Raw genomic sequence first — 19,480 nt, forward strand, 5'->3', positions numbered from 1 at the left:
AGAAAAAAACCCTCTTACTATCTGCTTTAGCAGACTTGAGCTCAGACTTAGTTTTGTTTTCTTAACCATATTGTGGTAACCTTGATTAACATCATTCTTGCCTGCTTAACATTGCCTAGTGTTGTTTTCTTTGACACTCTTTATCATGCCTCTATTATTCATTCTTTACTTTTTAAATGACTGCTGTTACTGTCTCTAGCCCCATAAAAATTTAAATAATGGCATCTGAAGACCGAGAAGCTCAGGAAGACGAATTGCTGGCGTTGTCCAGTATTTATGATGGAGATGAATTTAAAAGATCAGAATGTACCCAAGGTGGAGAAAGCACAATCTATTTGGATTTGCCAGAAAATTTCATGGTATTTGTGAGTGGTAAGTCAATTATATACTCTTATTTATTAATAAGTTTATTTCTAAGAGCTTCGTTGAAATATAGTTATAGCATAAAATTCATCAATTTAAAATATGCAGTGCAATGCTTTTTAGTTCGTGGACTTGTGCAATCAGAGCCACAAACTTTTAAAAGTTTACACATAGAATTACCATTTGTTTTGTTGTTAATTGCCAACTCACAGCAAACCTGTACAAGGTTTCCAAGGAGTGGCTGGTGAGTTTGAACCACATGCATGGCCCAGTAATTCCACTCTCATGTACAAGGGGGCTTCAAAAAGCAATTGAAATTAGAATTGTAAGGTAATGGAATTTTTCCTTGAAGTTTTTGAAGCTCCTTGAGAAATTAATCCCAAGAGAAATGGAAACATATGGCCATACAAAAACCTCATATGCAAATGATCATATTACCACTATTCATAATAGCCAAAATATGGAAACAACTTAAATGCTCATCAATCGATAAGTGGGTAAATAAAAAATTTTGTCTATCCATACAATGATATATTGTTTACCCTTGAAAAGAAATACTACATCAGGGACAAACCTTGGCAGAACTGTACTAAAGTGAAAGAAACCAGACCGAAAGGGCTATATATTCATTTAGGTGAAATGGCCAGAATAGCATTGCCTCGTGCTGGAAAGAAGATGTGGTTGGCAGTAAATTCTAATGCTAGATTTTATTTGGAAAAAGGGAGGGAACTTGACAAAATATTCTGAAATTAAAGATAAACTTAAGTTGTTAAGTGCCGTTGAGTCGGTTCCAACTCATAGTGACGCTGTATAGGGTTTCTGAGACTGTAAATCTTTGTGGGCGCAGGAAACCTCATCTTTCTCTTTATAGAGTAGCTGGTGGGCTCGAACCTCTGACCTTATGGTTCACATTCCAGTGCTTATCCTACAGAGCGCACTGTGCTCCCAAAATTAGATAGGGGTGCACAATTCTGTGAGTATATTAAAACCCACTGAAAAGTATATTTTAAAAGGGTTGATTTTTTTTTTTTTTTAAGAAAAATGTTTTCTGTATATTTTGTCTTTTTATTTTGCTTAATTTATTTTCAAGTGCTTCCAATAAGACTTATTTTTATTTTTTTCCTAAGGGGTTGGCAGTATAATTAAAGTTAGAGGAGGGATTGTGTTTTGGTGGAGGATTTTTTCCATCTATTGGTAGAGTTGGAGTCCTGGTGTGTCTCTGTAGTGTTAAGTGCTGAACTGTTCACCGCAAGGTCGGTGATTCAAGCTCCTCGGAAACCCAGTACAGGGTCACCGTGAGTCAGAACTAACTAGACAGCAATTAACAACAAAAACATTGGCTTAGTTAAGCCTTTCACTGGGTTGTTGACCAATCGATTGTTTCACATCTTTGTATCTAATCCAGACAATGGAGCCGATGGTCTGCAGAATAATGGCAAGGAGCATATGGTCTGCTTTCTGCCTCCCCTTGTGCTGAGCTTTGAACTGCCATCAGATTATCCATCCAACTCCCCACCTTCATTCACCCTTAGTGGCAAGTGGCTGTCAGTGACCCAGGTTAGTGTCTAACTTTACTATTTATTTTTCAAACCCATTTTTAAGCACTAAAAGAAATCATCCTTTGTTGAAGACAGACCTGATGATCTTAAGCATGAAGAAAAATCGCATCTGTGGTTCGCAGAATTTCTAGGAATTCCCCCAGAGAGTCGGTTTGAATTGCAGTTCAAGTTCACCAGCCGCTCCTCCGTGAACATACAGGGTTCATAAAGGGTCGCTATGAGTTGGAACCAACTTGACGGCACTGAACAACAACAGCAACAATCTCTAACATTCCACACTCCTGTCATCTCCCAAACCTGTGATTGTGTTACATCATATGGCATAACTGACTTTAAGTAACAGAGATTATCTGGGTCTAATTAATCATCAGTACTAGTCCAAGTTGCTGTAGAGCTGATTCCAACTCATGGAGACCCCATGGATGTCAGAGTAGAACTGTGCTCCATAGGGTTTTCAATGGCTGATATTTTGGAAGTATATTGTATAAGAAGCAGATTCCCTAGGGAACATAGTAAGTGGTTTCCATTTCTGAATATTTGCTTGTTGATAACAAATACAGATTGATCTCATGCACTCTTAAAGCCACACAGTATAGAAGTAAATAAGATTTCTGTAGCTTCATGTTAAGTTTTTTTGCCCTGATCTTCTGTTTGTTTGTTTTCTGCTTTCCATCAATTTTGCTAAGTTGTGTTTTTCAAGGAATGTGCCTATTTCCTCTTTGTTGACCAATATACTGGCCTAAGGTTTGTTCACGTCATCCCATTATTATCCTTTTAATGTCTTGTGTCCGTATTATGCTCCTTTATTATTGAACTCCTGGTATGGCTCTTGTAGGATCAGCACTGTACTGCTAACCACAAGGTTGATGGTTCAAACCCACTAGCTGCTCTTTTGAAACCCTATGTTGTTGTTGTTGTTAAGTGCCATAGAGTTGGCTCCAACTCCTAGTGACCCTGTATAGGGTTTCCAATGAGTGGCTGGTGAGTTTAAACCGCCGACTTTGTGGTTCAAACTGACCTTGCGGTCCAATGCTTTACCCACAGATAATGAGTCAGAACTGACTCGATGGCACTTAACATCAACAATTGCTAGTTTATGCTTCATGAAGCAGTTTTTGATGAGTAGTTTCTGAAAACTAACCTTTGACCTAGTCAGTTTTCTATACTGCCATCTGTTGCATTGATTCCCGACTCATGTCCTGTTTCTTTTCTTCTGCTTTCTGGGGATAGCTTTGGATGGCACAAATGGTTACGTATTCGAGTACTTTCTAAGTGAGGATGTCACTTGTCATGGTTCCTTTCTTTCAATGGCCAGTTGCCCAGTTTCCTGTCTCCTTTTGGCCATCCTTTAAATGTCTACAATTCGTGTGGTTGTTTGTTTGTTTTTTAATCAGGCTGTATTGTTATTGGCAACAGAATTCATTTCATGCATGCTTCTCCAACATTATCCATCCCTTTGTTCTTTTTTTTTTTTTTACTTATTCTTAGTTTAAGTCATCAAATAAAAAAACGAACCTTCAGGAGGTTTATTTTTATATGTTTCTTTAGAAAGAAAAACGTCTCCTCATCACAGTAGTTCTGCTAAAAAAATGGGTTAACTCTCAGTAGACATTCCTCTTATACATCCCTTTCAAATTGGTCAGATAACTTTTAAGTAGCATTTCCCTCTGTTTGTTTAGCATGAAAAATTTGAGCTTTGCCTTAAGAAAGTAAAACTCTTTGGTGGGAGGCCTGTTATTTTCATAGTTCTATATCTAATCATTTTTCCAGGGTACTTAAATGGCTAGAATGACAAACAATTTGAAGCCCTCTGTTGTAAAACAATTTCTCTTCTAGTTAAGAGACCTTCTAATATTAAAATGAAACAAGGTAATGAAGAAAAAGGCCCCCTTGGCAGTGTTCTGATATGAACCATTGTAAATCTGCGCTGGTTTTTATGGTGTCCCTTTCTTGTGTCTTCTGCCTTTATGCACACCATGCTGAATATATTATGTATCAGATGGTGGGGCTTTTCTTTAGCACAGTATGATACTGTAGTGAAACATTAGTTTCAGAAATTTCATGATTTTAACAGCAGATTAAGGAGAAAGAAAACATTTTAAGAAAAGTCAGTGTTGACAGCAAATTAGTATTTCTTTTCCAGATGCACTGATGTCTTCATTGTTTCTCACAGCTAACTGCTCTCTGCAAGCGCCTGGACAATCTGTGGGAAAAACAGCGTGGCAGTGTTGTTCTGTTTTCCTGGATTCAATTTCTTAAGGAAGACACCCTCACATACCTGAACATCAACTCTCCCTTTGAGCTCAAATTTGATTCTCCGGAAAACATGGAGAGAAGAATAGGCCCAGCCACTCTCCCAGAAGAATTATCGTTTGCAGGAGCAACTGGCTTTGTGGAAGACCAAGAGCAAGCTGTGGATAAGAGAGCTGTGCGGGATATAGATATAGAATCCCTGGCAAGTCTGCTCCAAGAAGTCTTGGACTTTGATCAAACTCAGCAGGAAAAGTCCTTTAACAAAGCAGCCTACACATGCAATATCTGTTTCAGTATCAAGCTGGGCAGTCAATGCATGTGCTTCTCGAATTGCAAACACGTGTACTGCAAGGAATGTATGAAAAGCTACTTTGAGATCCAGATCAAGGATGGACGGGTCAATTCTCTCAACTGTCCAGAACCAAAGTGTTCTTCAATGGCCACCCCTAATCAGGTAACTGTTTACCTTGCTGGCAACTGCATCCCAATTCTGTTTCTTCCCTGGGAGCCTGCTTCTCAAGAGTTTCTTCCATCTAGCTCACCAGGCCATTCCCAGGCCTGCAGTCAAGTCTTACTTGGTTGCTATGTTGTTATTAGGTGCCATCAAGTCACTTCCTACTCACAGCGACCCTATGCACAGCAGAACAAAACACCACCCAGTCCTGCACCATCCTTACAATGGCTGCTACACTAGAAACCAATGCTGCTTTGCCAGTCCATCTTGTTGGTGGTCTTCCTCTTTTCCGCTGACCCTCCACTTTATCAAGCATGATGTTCTTTTCCAGGGATTGGTCCCGTTTAATAAGGTGTCCTAAGTATGAGACACAAAGTCTCGCCATCCTGGCTCCTAAGGAGCATTCTGGTTGTACTTATTCCAACATAGATTTGTTTGTTCTTCTGGCAGTCCATGTACTTTTTTCTTCTCCAACACCACAACTCAAATGCATCAATTCTTCCATGGTCTTATTTATTGTTCAACTTTAACGGGCATAGGAGGCTATTTAAAATACCATGGCTTGGGCCAGGCATGATTTAGTCCTCAGATTAACATCTTTGCTGGGGTCTTTGATCTTCATCAATAAATATTTTAAGTTCTCTTCACTTTCAGTGAACAGGGTTGTATCATCTCCAGTCCTGTTGCCACGTTCTTCTTCATATAATCCAACTTCAGAAATTATTTTCTCAGCATACAGATTGAATGTGGTTGTAGTGACTGTGTAGGGTTTTCGAGTCTGTAAATCTTTACGAGGACAGAAAGCCTTATCTTTTCTCCAGTGGAACGGCTGGTAGTTTCGAACTTCTGATCTTGAACTTAGCAACCCGACTTGTAACCACTACACTACCAGAGTATGGCAAAAGAATACAACCCTGGCACACACTTTTCCTGATTTTAAACCAGTCATTGTCCCCTTGTTCTGTTTGAATGACTGCCTTTTGGTCTATGTTCCCATAGCCAGCAAGAAGGCTGTTTTTATCTTACATTAGTATTCCAGTAAATCTAAGACTACTTCTGCTAGCCTTGGAATCAGCAGTCCTTGGCAGGAACATGTTATTTTTAGTTCTGGGAATCTACTTTGTAAATCTGCTAAACTACCATTCTACTTGAGGACTCTGTCTTTATTGTGTGCACGGTGTTGGTGGCCCACACTCTTTACATTGGTTAGCCTGATTACTTATAATAATTTTAAGCAAAAAATGTTCTCCTAGTGTGCCACTTTAGGATAAGCACGGGATTGCTAACCAGAAGCTCAGTGGTTCAAACCCACCAGTTGTTCCTTGGAAAGATTATACAAGGTCATTATGAGTCGGAAGCGACTCTGTGACACTTAACAATAACAAGCAAAAGACACACACACACACACCTGTCTATCCACCACTCGTATGTCAGTTTGCTGTACTGTGGTGGCTTGTATGTTGCTGTGCTGCTGGAAACTATGCCACCAGTATTTTCAAGACCACCAGGGTCACCCATGGTAGACAGATTTCCACAGAGCTTCCAGACTATGACAGACTAGGAGGAAGAGGAGGCAGACTATTTCTGAATGTTTAGACACCAAAAACCTTATAAAGGGCAGCGGAACATTGTCAGATACAGTGCCAGAAGATAAACCCTCAGGTCGGAAGGCACTCAAAACATGACTGGGGAAGATTTGCCTCCTCAAAGTCGACATGACTGTGATGACGTGAATGGAGTATAGCTTTCGGGACCTTCATTTGCTGATGGGACACAACTAAAAATGAAGAGAAACAGCTGTAAACATCCATTAATATTTGGAACATGGAATGTGCGAAGTATGAATCGAGGAAAATTGGAAGTTGTCAAAAATGAAACGATCGATATCCTAATCATTAGTGAGCAGGAATGGACTGCTATTGATCATTTTGAATCTGACAGTCATATGGTGGGAATGACAAATTCAAGAGTAATGGCATCACATCCATTGTCAAAAAGACCATTTCAAGATCTGTCTTGAAATACAATGCTGTCTGTGATAGGATAATATCCATATGTCTGCAAGAAAAACCAGTTAATACCACTATTAATCAAATTTACACACCAACCACTAATGCCAGTGATGATAAAATTGAAGAAGGAACAGCACTGGACTGTGAACCACAAGGTTGGTGGTGGTTCAAATCCACAAGCTGATCCTCAGAAACCCTATACAGGGTCGCTATGAGTCAGAACTGACTCGACAGCACTTAACAACAATAACAGCCAATTTCTTCAGTATGAAACTGATTATACATGTTATTAAGATGTATTGCTAATTACTGGTGATTGGAATGTGAAGGGTTGGAAACAATGAGGAAGGATTAGTAGTTGGAAAATAAGACCTTGATGATAGAAATTATGCTGGAGATCGCATGATAGAATTTTGCAAGACCAATGACATATTTATTCACTGCAAATACCTTTTTTCAACAACATAAAAGGTATACACATGGAGCTCTGGTAGTGTAGTGGTTACGAATTGGGCTGCAAACCGCAAGGTCAGCAGTTTGAAACTACCAGCTGTTCCACAGAAGAAAGATGAGGCTTTCTGCTCCCGTAAAGAGTTACAGCCTCTGAAACCCTGTCCAGGGTCGCTGTGAGTTAGACCTGACTCCACGGCATGTAACCAACCAACAAATACACAAGGACCCCACCAGATGGATTGCACAGAAATCAAATTGACTGTATCTGTAAGAAGAGATGGTGGAAAAGCTCAATAACATCAGCCAAAACAAGGGCGGGGGCTGACTTTGAAACACACCTTCAAAAGTTCAGGCTAAAGTTGAAGAAAATTAAAAAGAGCCCACAAAAGCCAAAAATATGACTTTGAACATATTCCACCTGAATTTAGAGGTCATCTCAAGAACAGATTTTATGCATTAGACACTAATGACTGAAGATCTGAAGAGTTGTGGGATGACATCAAAAACATACAGGAAGAAAGCAGAAGGCCATGAAAAACACAAGAAAGAAAGAAAAGACCAAAATGGATGTCAGAAGAGAGTCTGAAAATTGACTCTTTAGAGTAGGGATGCTAAATGAATGGAAGACATTGAGTAAGTAAAAGAGCTGAACAGAAAATTTCAAAAGACAGCTTGAGAAGACAAAGCCAAGTATTATAATCAAATGTAATGTGTAAAGACCTGGAGTTAGAAAACCAAAAGGGAAGAACATGCTCAGCGTTTCTCAAACAGAAAGAAGTGAAGAAAAAATTCAAGCCTCAACTTTCAATATTGAAGGATTCTCTGGGAGTCCTGGTGTGGCACTGTAGAATAGACACTGTACTGTTAGCCACAAGGTTGTTGATTCAAATCCACCAGCTGCTCCTTGGAAACCCTGTACAGGGTTGCTATGAATCAGAACTGACTCAATAGCCCGTAACAAAAGCAGCAACAATTGGCAAAATATTGAATGATGCTTAAAATATGAAAAGAAGATGGAAGGGAATGCACAATCACTATACCATTTCAAGGGGTAGCATATGATCAAGAACCAATGGTACTGAAGACATTGGCAAAAAATCAAGGCTCCAGGAGTTGATGGAATGCACACTGAAATGTTTCAAAAAATTATGTAGCACTGGACATGCTCATTCACCTATGCCAAGAACTTTGGAAAAACAGCTACTTGGCCAACCGATGGGAAGAGATTAATATTTTTTGCCCATTCAAAAAAGAGGTAAGCCAATGGAATGTGGAAATCATTGAACAGTGTCATTAATATCATATGCAAGTAGAATTTTGCTGTAGGTAATTTTAAAAATGAGTGCTGGGAACTGCCAGAAATTCAACCCAATTCAGACAAGAGATATCATTGCTAGCATCAGATGGATCGTGGCTGAAAGCAGAGAATACTAGAAAAATGTTTACTTGTGCTTCCTAGACTACACAAAGGCTTTTGATTGTGTGGATCAGGAGAAGCTACGGACAACATTGCAGAGAATGAGTATTCCAGAACACGTAATTGTGCTCAGGAGAAACCTGTACATAGACCAAGAGACAGTTAGTTGTTCAACAGAACAAGGGAACGTAGAATGGTTAAAAATTAGGAAAGGTGTGTGCCAGTGTTGTATTTTGTTCAAGATAATTCAAAAATGGCTGCAATAGTACATTGACAGGGACCTTCCAGAGGTTCAAGCCAGATTCAGATGAGGATGTGGAGCGAGGCATATCATTGTTGATGTCAGATGGATCATAGTTCAAAGCAGAGAATACCAGAAGTTTTTTTTACCTGTGCTTTATTGACTATACAAAGGCTTTCGACTGTGTGGATCATGACAAGCTATGAATAATATTGCAAAGAATGAGTATTCCAGAGCACTGTGCATAGACCAAGAGGTAGTCATTTTAACAGAACAAGGGGGCACTGAATGGTGTAAAATCAGGAAAGGCTTGTATTCTTTCACCATACTTATTTTATCTGTATACTGAACATATACTCCGAGAAACTGCATTATATGAAGAGGAACCCATGTTTGGAGGAAGACTCATTAACAACTGGCAATGTGCAGATAATACAACCTTGCTTACTGGAAACGAACAGGACTTAAAGTACTCACTGGTGAAGATCAAAGGTTACAGCCTTCAGTATGGATTGCACATCAATGTAAAGAAAACAAAAATCCTCAGAACGGAACCAATAAATAACATCAGTGTAAATGGAGAAAAGATTGAAGTTGTCAAAGACTTCATTTTGCTTGTATCCACTATCAACACTCATGGTACCAACAGTCAAGAAATCAAACGACGTATTGCATTAGGCAAATCTGCTATACAAGACCTCTTTAAAGTGTTCAAGAACAAAGATCAGTTTGCAGACTAAAGTGCACCTGAACTAAGCCATGATATTTTCAATAGCTTCATAATAATGTGAAAGTTGGGCAATGAATAAATAAGACCATAGAATTGATGGGTTTGAAGTTATGGGGTTGTAGAAGAATGCTAAAATTACCATGGGCTGGCAGAAAAACAAATCTGTGTTGGAAGAAGTATAGTCAGAGTGCTCCTTAGAAGACAGGATTTTGAAACTTCATCTCTCATACTTCGGACATGTGATCCACAGGGACCAGTCCCTGGAGAAGGACGTAATACTTGGTAAAGTCGAGGGTCAGCGAAAAGAGGACGACCCCCAGTGAAATGGATTTGCACAGTGGCAACAGCAGTGGACTCAAGCGTAACAGTTGTAAGGATCAGGCCGTATTTCATTCTGTTGGGTAGAGGGTCGCTGTGAGTCGAAATCAACTTTAGGGCTCCTAAAACAACAGCAATACACCTGAATTGGATCAGTAGCCTATGAATTTCCTTGTGATGTAGAATCAGAGTCAGAATTGGATGGGAAATCATTCATACTGTTTTTGTTTTTATTTCACTCCAGGTTAAAGATCTCGTGCCAGAGGACGTATTTGCACGTTATAACCAGCTTCTCATCCATGCCTCCTTGGAACTGATGGAGGATGTGGTCAGTTGCCCTAGGATAGTCTGCCAGTTGCCTGTGGTAGAGGAGAAAAAATACAGATTAGGAGTATGTGGGGGTTGCAGTTATGCCTTCTGTACCCTGTGCCGCTTCGCCTACCATGGGATTTCTCCATGTAGGATGACACCAGGTAAGCTGGGAGGTATGATCTTTAACCGAAAACAAAACAAACCAGAAAAGAAGGGTTTTTAATTTTAATGGTAATTTTTGTTTTCCCTCTCTATATATTAATATATGACAAGCACCATCCTGGTATGGAGTCCTGGTGTGGTGCTGTTGGATAAGGCACTTGACCTCAAGGTCGATTTGAACCACAAGGTTGGCGGTTCAAACTCACCACCTGCTCCTTGGAAACCCTATACAGGGTCACTATGGTACCTGGCCCAAGTCATGGTATTTTCAATAACCTCATATGCATGCAAAAGCTGGACAGTGAATAAGGAAGACTGTAGAAGAATTGATGCTTTTGAGTTATAGTATTGGAAGAGAATATTGAAAGTGTCGTGGGCTGCCAAAAGAACCAACAGATCTGTGTTGGAAGAATTGCAGCCAGAGTGCTCCTTTGAGGCCAGGATGGCCAAACTTCTCTCATACTTCGGACATACTGTCAGGAGGGACCAGTCGCTGGAGAAGGGTATCATGTTTGGTAAGGTGGCTGGTCAGAGAAAAAGAGGAAGACTCCCAGCAAGATGGATTGGCAAATTGTTAGCATCAATGGGCTCAAGCATGGCAACAATTGTGAGGTTGGCCCAGGACGAGGCAGTGTTTCGTTCTGTTGTGCATAGGGTCGCTATGAGTCCATACTGGCTCAATGGCACCTAACACCATAAGTCAGAACCGACTGGACTTTTGAGAATGTAATGGTAATCATGATGGCAGCTTACTGCTTTTTTTTTTTACTTCTTAAAAGCCTCTCTCCAGGCTGTTAGGATGGAATCTTATATAAGGTAACAAAATCATGGGACTGACATCCCAGCACATTAGCCAGATTATGTAACGTAATCAAAGGAGTGCTATTCCAACACCTTTGCCATATTCTGTTGTTCTAGAGCAAGTCACAGGTCTCACCAACGTTCAAATAGCAGAATTATTTGTAGTTGTTAGGTGCCATCGAGTTGGCAAGTTTCAGAGTCTCTTCTGACATCCAAATTTTGACCTTTTCCTTCTTTCTTGTCTTCTTAATGACTTTTTGCAGAATTATACAAGGTGCTAATATGGGCACCACCATAGCATCTGTCTGTGATAGCCTGCTCTCTGGTACCTAGTGATACGTTTCTATCTTGTGTACAAAATACATTCACTACTTCCCAAATTCAGCATCCTTTGCCATCTGGAGGCTGAGAATTTTCAAAATCATCAAGTCCAATTTCCATTTTGCTTTATAGTAATTTTTCTATCAATTTATCTCTTTTGTCTTTCATTGTATTATAAACAGCCAGAAGGAACCAGGCAGCATTTTCATTACTTTGCTTGGCAATCTTAACTATAGAATTATATATCTATCATTTAAAAGTTCTCCTCACAATATAGCAGCAGGAGACAATTTGGCCAAGCTTTGTGCCACTATGAGGATGGAAATGAGAATCATCCTTCTTCCTTATGTGTTTCATCTCCTTCTGAATCCAGCGTGTCCTTAAAGTCTAGATTTAGAAACTCTTAGTAGACTCTATTATGTGCCTCCAACCGCTCTGTCCACTGCCCAGTTCTGAAGCAACTCCTACATCATTAAGTGTTTATTAATGTGGAAAGGATTCAACTCTAGGAGAATGCTCATTATACAGAATGGAATGCAGTGACCTCTGAAGACCATGGGGAATGAGAACTGAATATCTTGAGGCTGCAAAGCTTTGATACTAATACCTAATGTGGGGAAATTGTTGTCGTTAAGTGCTGTCAAGTCGGTTCTGACTCATAGCAACCCGTTATAGGGCTTCCAGGGCTTTAAATCTTTGTAGGAACAGAAAGCCTCATCTTTTTCCTGAGGAGTGGCTGGTGGGCTCTAACCACTGACCTTGTGGATTGCAGTCTAGTGCTTATCCTAAAGAACAATTGCACTCCCTGTAGGAAAACCTGGTTAATCGAATTAGGTTAATTTCTATATTCAAAACCTCAGGAGAAGATTGTCATTTCATTTGAGTTGAATGACTGTGGACTAGAAGCATGGTTGAAGGGAAAACAGGTCATTAAACAGAACCTTTCAATACTTTTGCAAAGTATTATTATTGTTGTCAAGTGCCCTTGAGTCAGATCCGAATCACAGCGACCCTGCCTAGGGTTTCCGAGGAGCAACTGGTGAGTTTGAACTGCCGACCTTGTGGTTCAAACAGACCTTGAGATCGAGTGATTACTCTACAGTACCACACCAGGACAAGGTATAGAAGAGGGTGGTAAAGTATTCATTGACTCTTATGTACAGACCTGGACAGAGACTCTGTGCCGTAAACCACCGTACCTCCATGTCTTTGTGCAGTTGGACTCTAAGGCGAATACCTGGTACTGACTCAGTGGAGAAACTGACAAAGATGTTTGTTTCAACTTTTGCTTTTTTACCTTGTATGATTAGTTGAATAAGCATATCATCACTAGTAAACAATCATCAAAGGAAAATATGATTTATTATTCTGCTATCTGTGGAAAGCCAAAATTTTCAAGTTGGTGGCGCCTGTTTTTCTTTGTCATTTTGTGCTTACATAACAGCACAGGTACAATTTTGTTTTGTCATTTCATCATGAGAATTTAAATTTGGCTGTAGTGTTTCAAGGAGTCCTGGTGTGATGATCTTGGATAAGTACTGGCCTGCTAACCGAAAGGCCAGCAGTTCAAAGCTGCCAGCTGCTCCTCAGAACCGACTTGACAACACTGAACAGCAACATAGCGTTCCAAATTAGTGAACGAGTGATAGTCCATTCCATGTCTCTGCCACATCGACTTCTCCTTTAGTCACAGGTATGGAGAGGCATGTAAACATGGCAATGCACCATGACAGCTTTATGATAAAGTGCCTGTAATGGTATCACTGAACCAAAGGGTATGGTTGTTTGAATTGGCTTTTATTCAGCTTTACAAACCTCCATGAAAATTAATTTTTCTACTTTATGTTATAGAGAAGCTAATGCAACTACAAAAGCAGTACCAGCGTGCAAGTGAAAATGAAAAAAGGATGTTGGAGAAGAAGTATGGTAAGAGGGTAATTCAGATGGCATTGGACGAGATGAAGAGTAAGAAGTGGCTGGAAATGAACTCCAAACGCTGCCCAAGTTGTGGGAGTCGTATAGAAGTAAGTATTTTGGAAGAAACTCACAGGTAGATGTACAAGTATGTTCCTCTTTCCCTGACCCACAGGATACCTGTAGTCAATATTATGACTTATTCAGAAGACATTTGGGGCTATTAAGACATCTGTCTTGGAAGATGAAAATTGCCCAGTAAATAATATTTTTGTACCCAAAGTATCTCAGGCTTCACATTAAAAACATGGATGACCCTTGAGGACATTGTTGTTATCGTTGACTATGCTTGACTATTTTATGAATATTGGTTTCCCTTGCCTACTATTATAAAATAGACACTTGAGTGGGATAGAAAGGAATGTCGGGAGACATGATTACAGAAAGCTTGTAAGCCCATCTTAAGCCTATAACTGATACCAAGAAGGAGTTCTAGAACTTTCCAAGTGAAATAGGCTTCTTGCGGAGTCTTTGCAGTGTATAGGACCTTAGGTGGAATTCTAAGCCCCATCCAGAACCTTCTGAGGTGAGACATTTCCAATAGAAAAGACAAGCTGGCCAGCCGGGAGCAGCTACAGCAACAGAAGATACATCTTCAAAGAAAGAGCAGCAAGAAAAACCCAAAACAAAAATGGCAGTATGATTGGCTACTACAATAATAAGCAACGTGTTCGCCAGGAAGCCATCAAGTCAAGCAATCAAGTCCTTTCAGGACAAACCGCCCTCTAAGATGGAAACTCAAAGGGAACACATGAACAAGCATGTAAGCTTGCTGATGACCACATTGGTCTACTGGTGAGTGGAAGAGGGGAAAAAGCAGCAATGAAGAAACGGGCTGAGTTCAACCGGTTCCATAGACTCCCCTTGACCTGTAGATGAGAGAGAGAAGAGGAAGGGCTGGCTGGTCCAAAGGGTGGTGACCTGGGAACACCTGAGCCCATGGACAAGGACATACCCACAGAGGGCTGGAGCTGAGAGTGAAGCATCTAGCTGATAGGAAGTGATGGGAGATGCACAAGAACATCCATACTTGCAGATAGTACCCATTTTATGTAGGCTTGATGACTTGATAATCAGAACTCGACTAGAATTCGACTGGAGGAAGATCTAAAACAACAACAATTTTTGGTAAAAGAAATGAGTGTAAATTGCTACAATTTTATGAACTTGATCTATACTCATGGATGTAGTAGCTCAAAATACCAACAGAGAGGGAAGGAGTCTTCACATCAAGTATCAATGCTATCCCTTCTGTATACAGGGTAGATAGGGATGGGTAACTTAGACATTGGCTACCTAAAATGAGGGGGCGATAAAGACATGAAGTGACTAGCTTACACGTTTTCAAGAAAGAGTTTAGTTTAAGAGTGTGTGGAAGAAGATAGAGTCCCCACTGCATAGTTTTCATCTTGTCTAGATGGGTCTGGGAAAGGAGATGGGGATAAGATTCTTATGATTCAATAGTAAGTAATTGTTATCATTACTAATTGTGACTGTCAACAGTTGTAAAGGTAGATGTTTTGTAACAAAAACAGGGGAGTAGTCAATCTTATAGTCCAGAAACAGAGGACCCTAGGACCATCAAGGGACGAGAGCACAAGCAGAATGTGGAACCCTATCCAGAGAAAAGGGTGGTAACAACCTGCGATATGCAGATGATACAACCCTGCTTGCTGAAAGTGAAGAAGACTTAAAGTATTTACCGATGAAGATCAAGAAAACAACCTTCAGAATGGATTGTATCTCAATGTAAAGAAAACAAAAATCCTCCCCATTGGACCAATAAACAACATACTTATCAACAGAAAAAAGATTGAAGTCATCAAGGACTTCATTCGTCTTGGGTCAACTATCAACACTCATGGAAGCAGCAGTCAAGAAATCAAACGGCGTATTGCATTAGGCAAATCTGCTGCACAAGAGCTTTTTAAAAAAAGTGTTGAAGAGCAAAGATGTGAGCTTGAAGACTAAGGTGCGCCTGACCCAAGCCATGGTATTTTCAATAACCTCATGTGCATGCGAAAGCTGGACAGTGAATAAGGGAAACCGTAGAAGAGTTGATGCTTTTGAGTAATGGTGTGGAGGAGAATATTGAAAGTGCCAACAGATATTGAAATATTGAAGGAACCAACAGATGTGTGTTGGAAGAAGTGCAGCCAGAGTGCTCCTTGGAGGCCAGGATGGCCAAACTTCATCTCTCATACTTCAGACATATTATCAGGAGGGACCAGTCACTGAAGAAGGATATCATGTTTGGTAGGGTGGAGGGTCAGAGAAAAAGAGGAAGACCCCCAACGAGATGGATTAGCCAAGTGGCAGCATCGATGGGCTCAAGCATGGCAACGACAGTGAGGTTGGCCCAGGACCGGGCAGTGTTTCATTCTGCTGTGCATAAGGTCACTATGAATTGGTACCTACTCGATGGCACCTAATAACAACAACAACAATCCAGAGAAGCAACGACACCAGAGATGGAGGCAGAGATGGGGACATGAAGAGAGGGAGCAGCTGAGGACTCTAAATTCATGGAAAGAGAGGGACTGAGTGCTGGCGGCCAGGAGGCAGACTTGCAGAATGTACCCTCCCTTTGGTTATTCTATATGCCTGAGTGTTTAAAAAAAAAAAAAGAGCTAAAATGAATAGAGAGAAATACTGTTAGCTGATGGTACATGGATGGGATTATAATCATTGTAATGAACCAAAGTGTATGATTTGTTGAATGTAAAACTGATTATTTGCCCTATAAACTTTCACTCAATTCATATAAAATCTTAAAAAAAAAAAGGCAAAAAACAAAAAACGTACTACCATAACTGCAACCACAGCATCAATAACATCATAATTGCTACATAATTTGCCACCAATTGTTGACAACAGCACATCCATTCAAAATCAAATGGCTAAAGGGAAAGGCTAAATGGCAATCCTGGTCTCCTCTTAGCTCATATATATGGGGATTACAGTATAGACAGACAGACAGACAGACAGACAGACAGACAGACAGACAGACACACACACACACACACACACGTCTGATTTTGTTTTTGTTTTACTTGGAACCTTTTATTCTGGGGTATAGCACCCCTGATCTGGGATTTTGGAAATGCAGATATTTTCCCATTAACCTGGCTAGGTCAATCTATTGCTTCTTAAAAGAACAAATTTTAAAACTTCGATCCAAATGTAATGATGCTTGTTTTTATTTTGTTATTCCTGTCTGTTATGATTAAACTCTGACTCCATGGTACTTAGCAACAACAAAATTGATTAATTTCCCAATTGCCCCATTGTGGAAGCTCTCATTGTACTTAATCCATCAGTCCTGTGACATAGTAGAGGACTTGGCATTAGGTGTTCACTGGAATTTCTGAAACGTTCACCATTTAAAAATTGTAATCAAATATAAGCGATTTTCAATTGTAGTATCTATAGCTACAGACATCCTTTTGAACATACATGCTTGGTATGTAACTGTTGCTTATCAGCAGAAGTTTTTTATGTATCTAGTTGTAGGAGCACCTGCTCAATATTTGGTTTTATTAGTCTTACAAAATATTAAGCACTAAATAAAACGTATTTGTCACGTTTCCTGTGTGTCTCAACCCAGCATAGGGAAAGGGAGAAGACAAAGGAGTGGTTGTACTTGGTGTTTCAGGGAGCTGTGTTCTTTCATTTTAAGCCCTGATGTTTTTCTCTTTTTTTCCTTCCCTCCAGAAACTTGATGGATGTAACAAGATGACATGTACTAACTGTATGCAGTATTTCTGCTGGGTTTGCTTGCAACCTCTGTGTGCAACAAACCCTTATAAGCACTTTAATGATCGCACCTCCCCCTGTTTCCGCCTGTGAGTATATACAGACATCCTCAGACACAGCAGTAATTTTTTGGTGCATGATTTGTAGAACACAAATCTAGTGCTTCCTCTTAAATGTATTACTAGTATGTGTGACTAGTTTACAGAATTTTCTTGAAGATGCATTTTATGATGGGAGCATATGCCACATCTGGGAGTATTTATTTTTATATTTATTGCCCAATTTATTAATACTGTCAGGTTTTTTTCCCAGAGACATAGGAAAGTTGAAAGAATACTACAATGATCAGACTTGCACATATACTTTGAATTATTGAAAATGTTACCATATTTGACTGTTTTCTTTCTCTCTCCATCACTTTCTTCCTTCTATGGCTCTCTTCCCCGTTCCCTCTCTCCTTCCCTTATTTCTTCTACACCTCTCTGTCTTTTTTCTTGCTAAACTATGTGACAATAAGTTACAGGCATTAGGACACTTAGAGCCCTAAATACTTCCATCTGCAGCTCCTAAATAGAGGAAACTTTTCTACATAATCACAACATTGCCACATCTAAAAAAGTAGCAGTAATATAATGAATGTCATCATATATTTATTCCATATTCAAATTTCCCCACTTATCCCTCACATATCTTTTATAGCTATTATTAGAATAGGTATGTGCATTAAACTTACATTGCATTTGTATATTACGCCTCTGTTGTACTCATTAAGTGCCGTTGAGTCAATTCTGACTCACGGTGACCCTGTATAAGGTTTCTGAGGAGCTGCTGGTGAGTTTGAACCACCAACCTTGCTATTCAAATCGACTTCACACAGTGCTTATCCTAAAGCGTCACTCCAGGACTCTTTAGGTTGTTTTCATCTGAAACTTCTACCTTCCACCTTTTTATTCCCATAACACTGAGTTTGTTAAAAGTGGATTTTTAGATTGCTTCACCTTTTGGATAACTCTAATTGTTTTATTGGCGGTCTGGTGTGGAGCTGCAGGCTAATGCACTGGACTGCAAGGTCGCTTTGAATTGCAAGGTTGGCAGTTCAAGCTAACCAGCTGCTCCTTGGAAACCCAATACAGGGTCATTGTGAGTCGAAACCGACTTGACAACACATAACATCAACAACAATTATTTTATTATGATGTCATTTAATTTGTTCCCATATCCCTTGTGTTTCCTAACAACTGCAAGTTCGATTTCGAAATGAACTAAATCAATTTAACTTAAAGATTTTGGCAACAATGTCTCCTAGGTGATGGTGTTTCTTTCTAAATCAGAAGCCAAAATAAATAAAATAAAACTTACCTGACCTATGTGGCAAAGTGGCAGCATCAATAGGCTCAAGTGTGGCAACAGTACTGAGGTTGGCCTGGGATCGGGCAGTGTTTTGTTCTGTTGTGCATAGGCTCTGTTGTGCATAGGGTCGCTATGAGTCAGTACCGACTCGATGGCACCTAACAACAACAACAGCACGTGGCATGTGGCAGATTTTAAGGTCCTAGGAGCCCGAGTGGCATAGTTTGTTAAGCCTGGGCTGCTGACTGAAAAGTTGGCTCTTTAAACCCACTAGCCACTTAGAGGGAGGCAGATGAGGCAGCCTGCTTCCACAAAGACTGACAGCCTGGGAAACCCTACGGAGTAGGTCTCCTCACTCCTATAGGATTACTATGAGTTTGACTCAACTCAACAGCACTGGGTTAGAGAGAATGAATCCTTAGATTTTTTTGTTGTTTATAATACTAATCTCCCATGTTAAGGCTGACATCTGGTGAAAGTAGTTTAAAGGGTGATGTCATATGCTTTCGTATATAGCTTATTTTTGAGAGGTGATGATTTGACCCATGTTATATCTCCTTCCTGGGATGGATAAGTGGGCTCTATTGGACCCGTGTGTATTAGCAGTTGAATGCTACTCTGCCAGGATGCCGGAAGAGCATCCCTTGTTCTTTGTGTTTTATTTATATGACTTAATTATTCTTAGCTTACAGATGAGAAAACTGACTGTTTCAGAGGATAGTGACTTGCCCAAGGTCCTTTAACCTGTTAGAGTCAGAGCTGAGCCTTTTATTTGTAGGGTTTTTTTTCTTGTGAATTGGATGAAACTTTACAAAGCAAATTAGTTTTCCATTTAACAATTCATACAGTTTGTTTTATGTCATTGATTGCAATCCCTACAATGTACTGTATGTAACCTATCCTACCTCTTCTGTATGTTTCTCATTTCCATTCCACGTTTCTTAATCCTTCCTGTCTTCTAAACTTTGTCCTTGGACATATGCTACCTTTTTATAGCAAATGAT

The 19,480-nt window shown here is 39.9% G+C and overlaps 1 protein-coding gene across 1 annotated transcript; it reads left to right on the forward strand.

Moving 5' to 3' along the window:
- Positions 1 to 218: 218 nt before the first annotated feature.
- Positions 219 to 17,219, forward strand: LOC102818380 (E3 ubiquitin-protein ligase RNF14-like). The gene is made up of 6 exons (XM_006877444.1): positions 219 to 372; positions 1,769 to 1,920; positions 4,096 to 4,629; positions 10,045 to 10,273; positions 13,248 to 13,420; positions 17,085 to 17,219. Exons 1-6 carry the CDS (start codon positions 219 to 221, stop codon positions 17,217 to 17,219), a joined length of 1,377 nt encoding a protein of 458 aa, XP_006877506.1.
- Positions 17,220 to 19,480: the final 2,261 nt, after the last annotated feature.

The sequence above is a fragment of the Chrysochloris asiatica genome, unplaced genomic scaffold, assembly GCF_000296735.1.
Source record: "Chrysochloris asiatica unplaced genomic scaffold, ChrAsi1.0 scaffold00498, whole genome shotgun sequence".
Lineage (NCBI taxonomy): Eukaryota > Metazoa > Chordata > Mammalia > Afrosoricida > Chrysochloridae > Chrysochloris > Chrysochloris asiatica.

What these genes read in the sequence shown, in the direction of transcription:
- LOC102818380 (XM_006877444.1), top strand. Translation starts at nt 219, where the DNA reads ATGGCATCTGAAGACCGAGAAGCTCAGGAAGACGAATTGCTGGCGTTG. An exon ending in TTTCATGGTATTTGTGAGTG is followed by an intron (nt 373 to 1,768) that starts GTAAGTCAATTA and finishes TATCTAATCCAG; the next exon opens with ACAATGGAGCCGATGGTCTG. An exon ending in GTTGTGGGAGTCGTATAGAA is followed by an intron (nt 13,421 to 17,084) that starts GTAAGTATTTTG and finishes CCTTCCCTCCAG; the next exon opens with AAACTTGATGGATGTAACAA.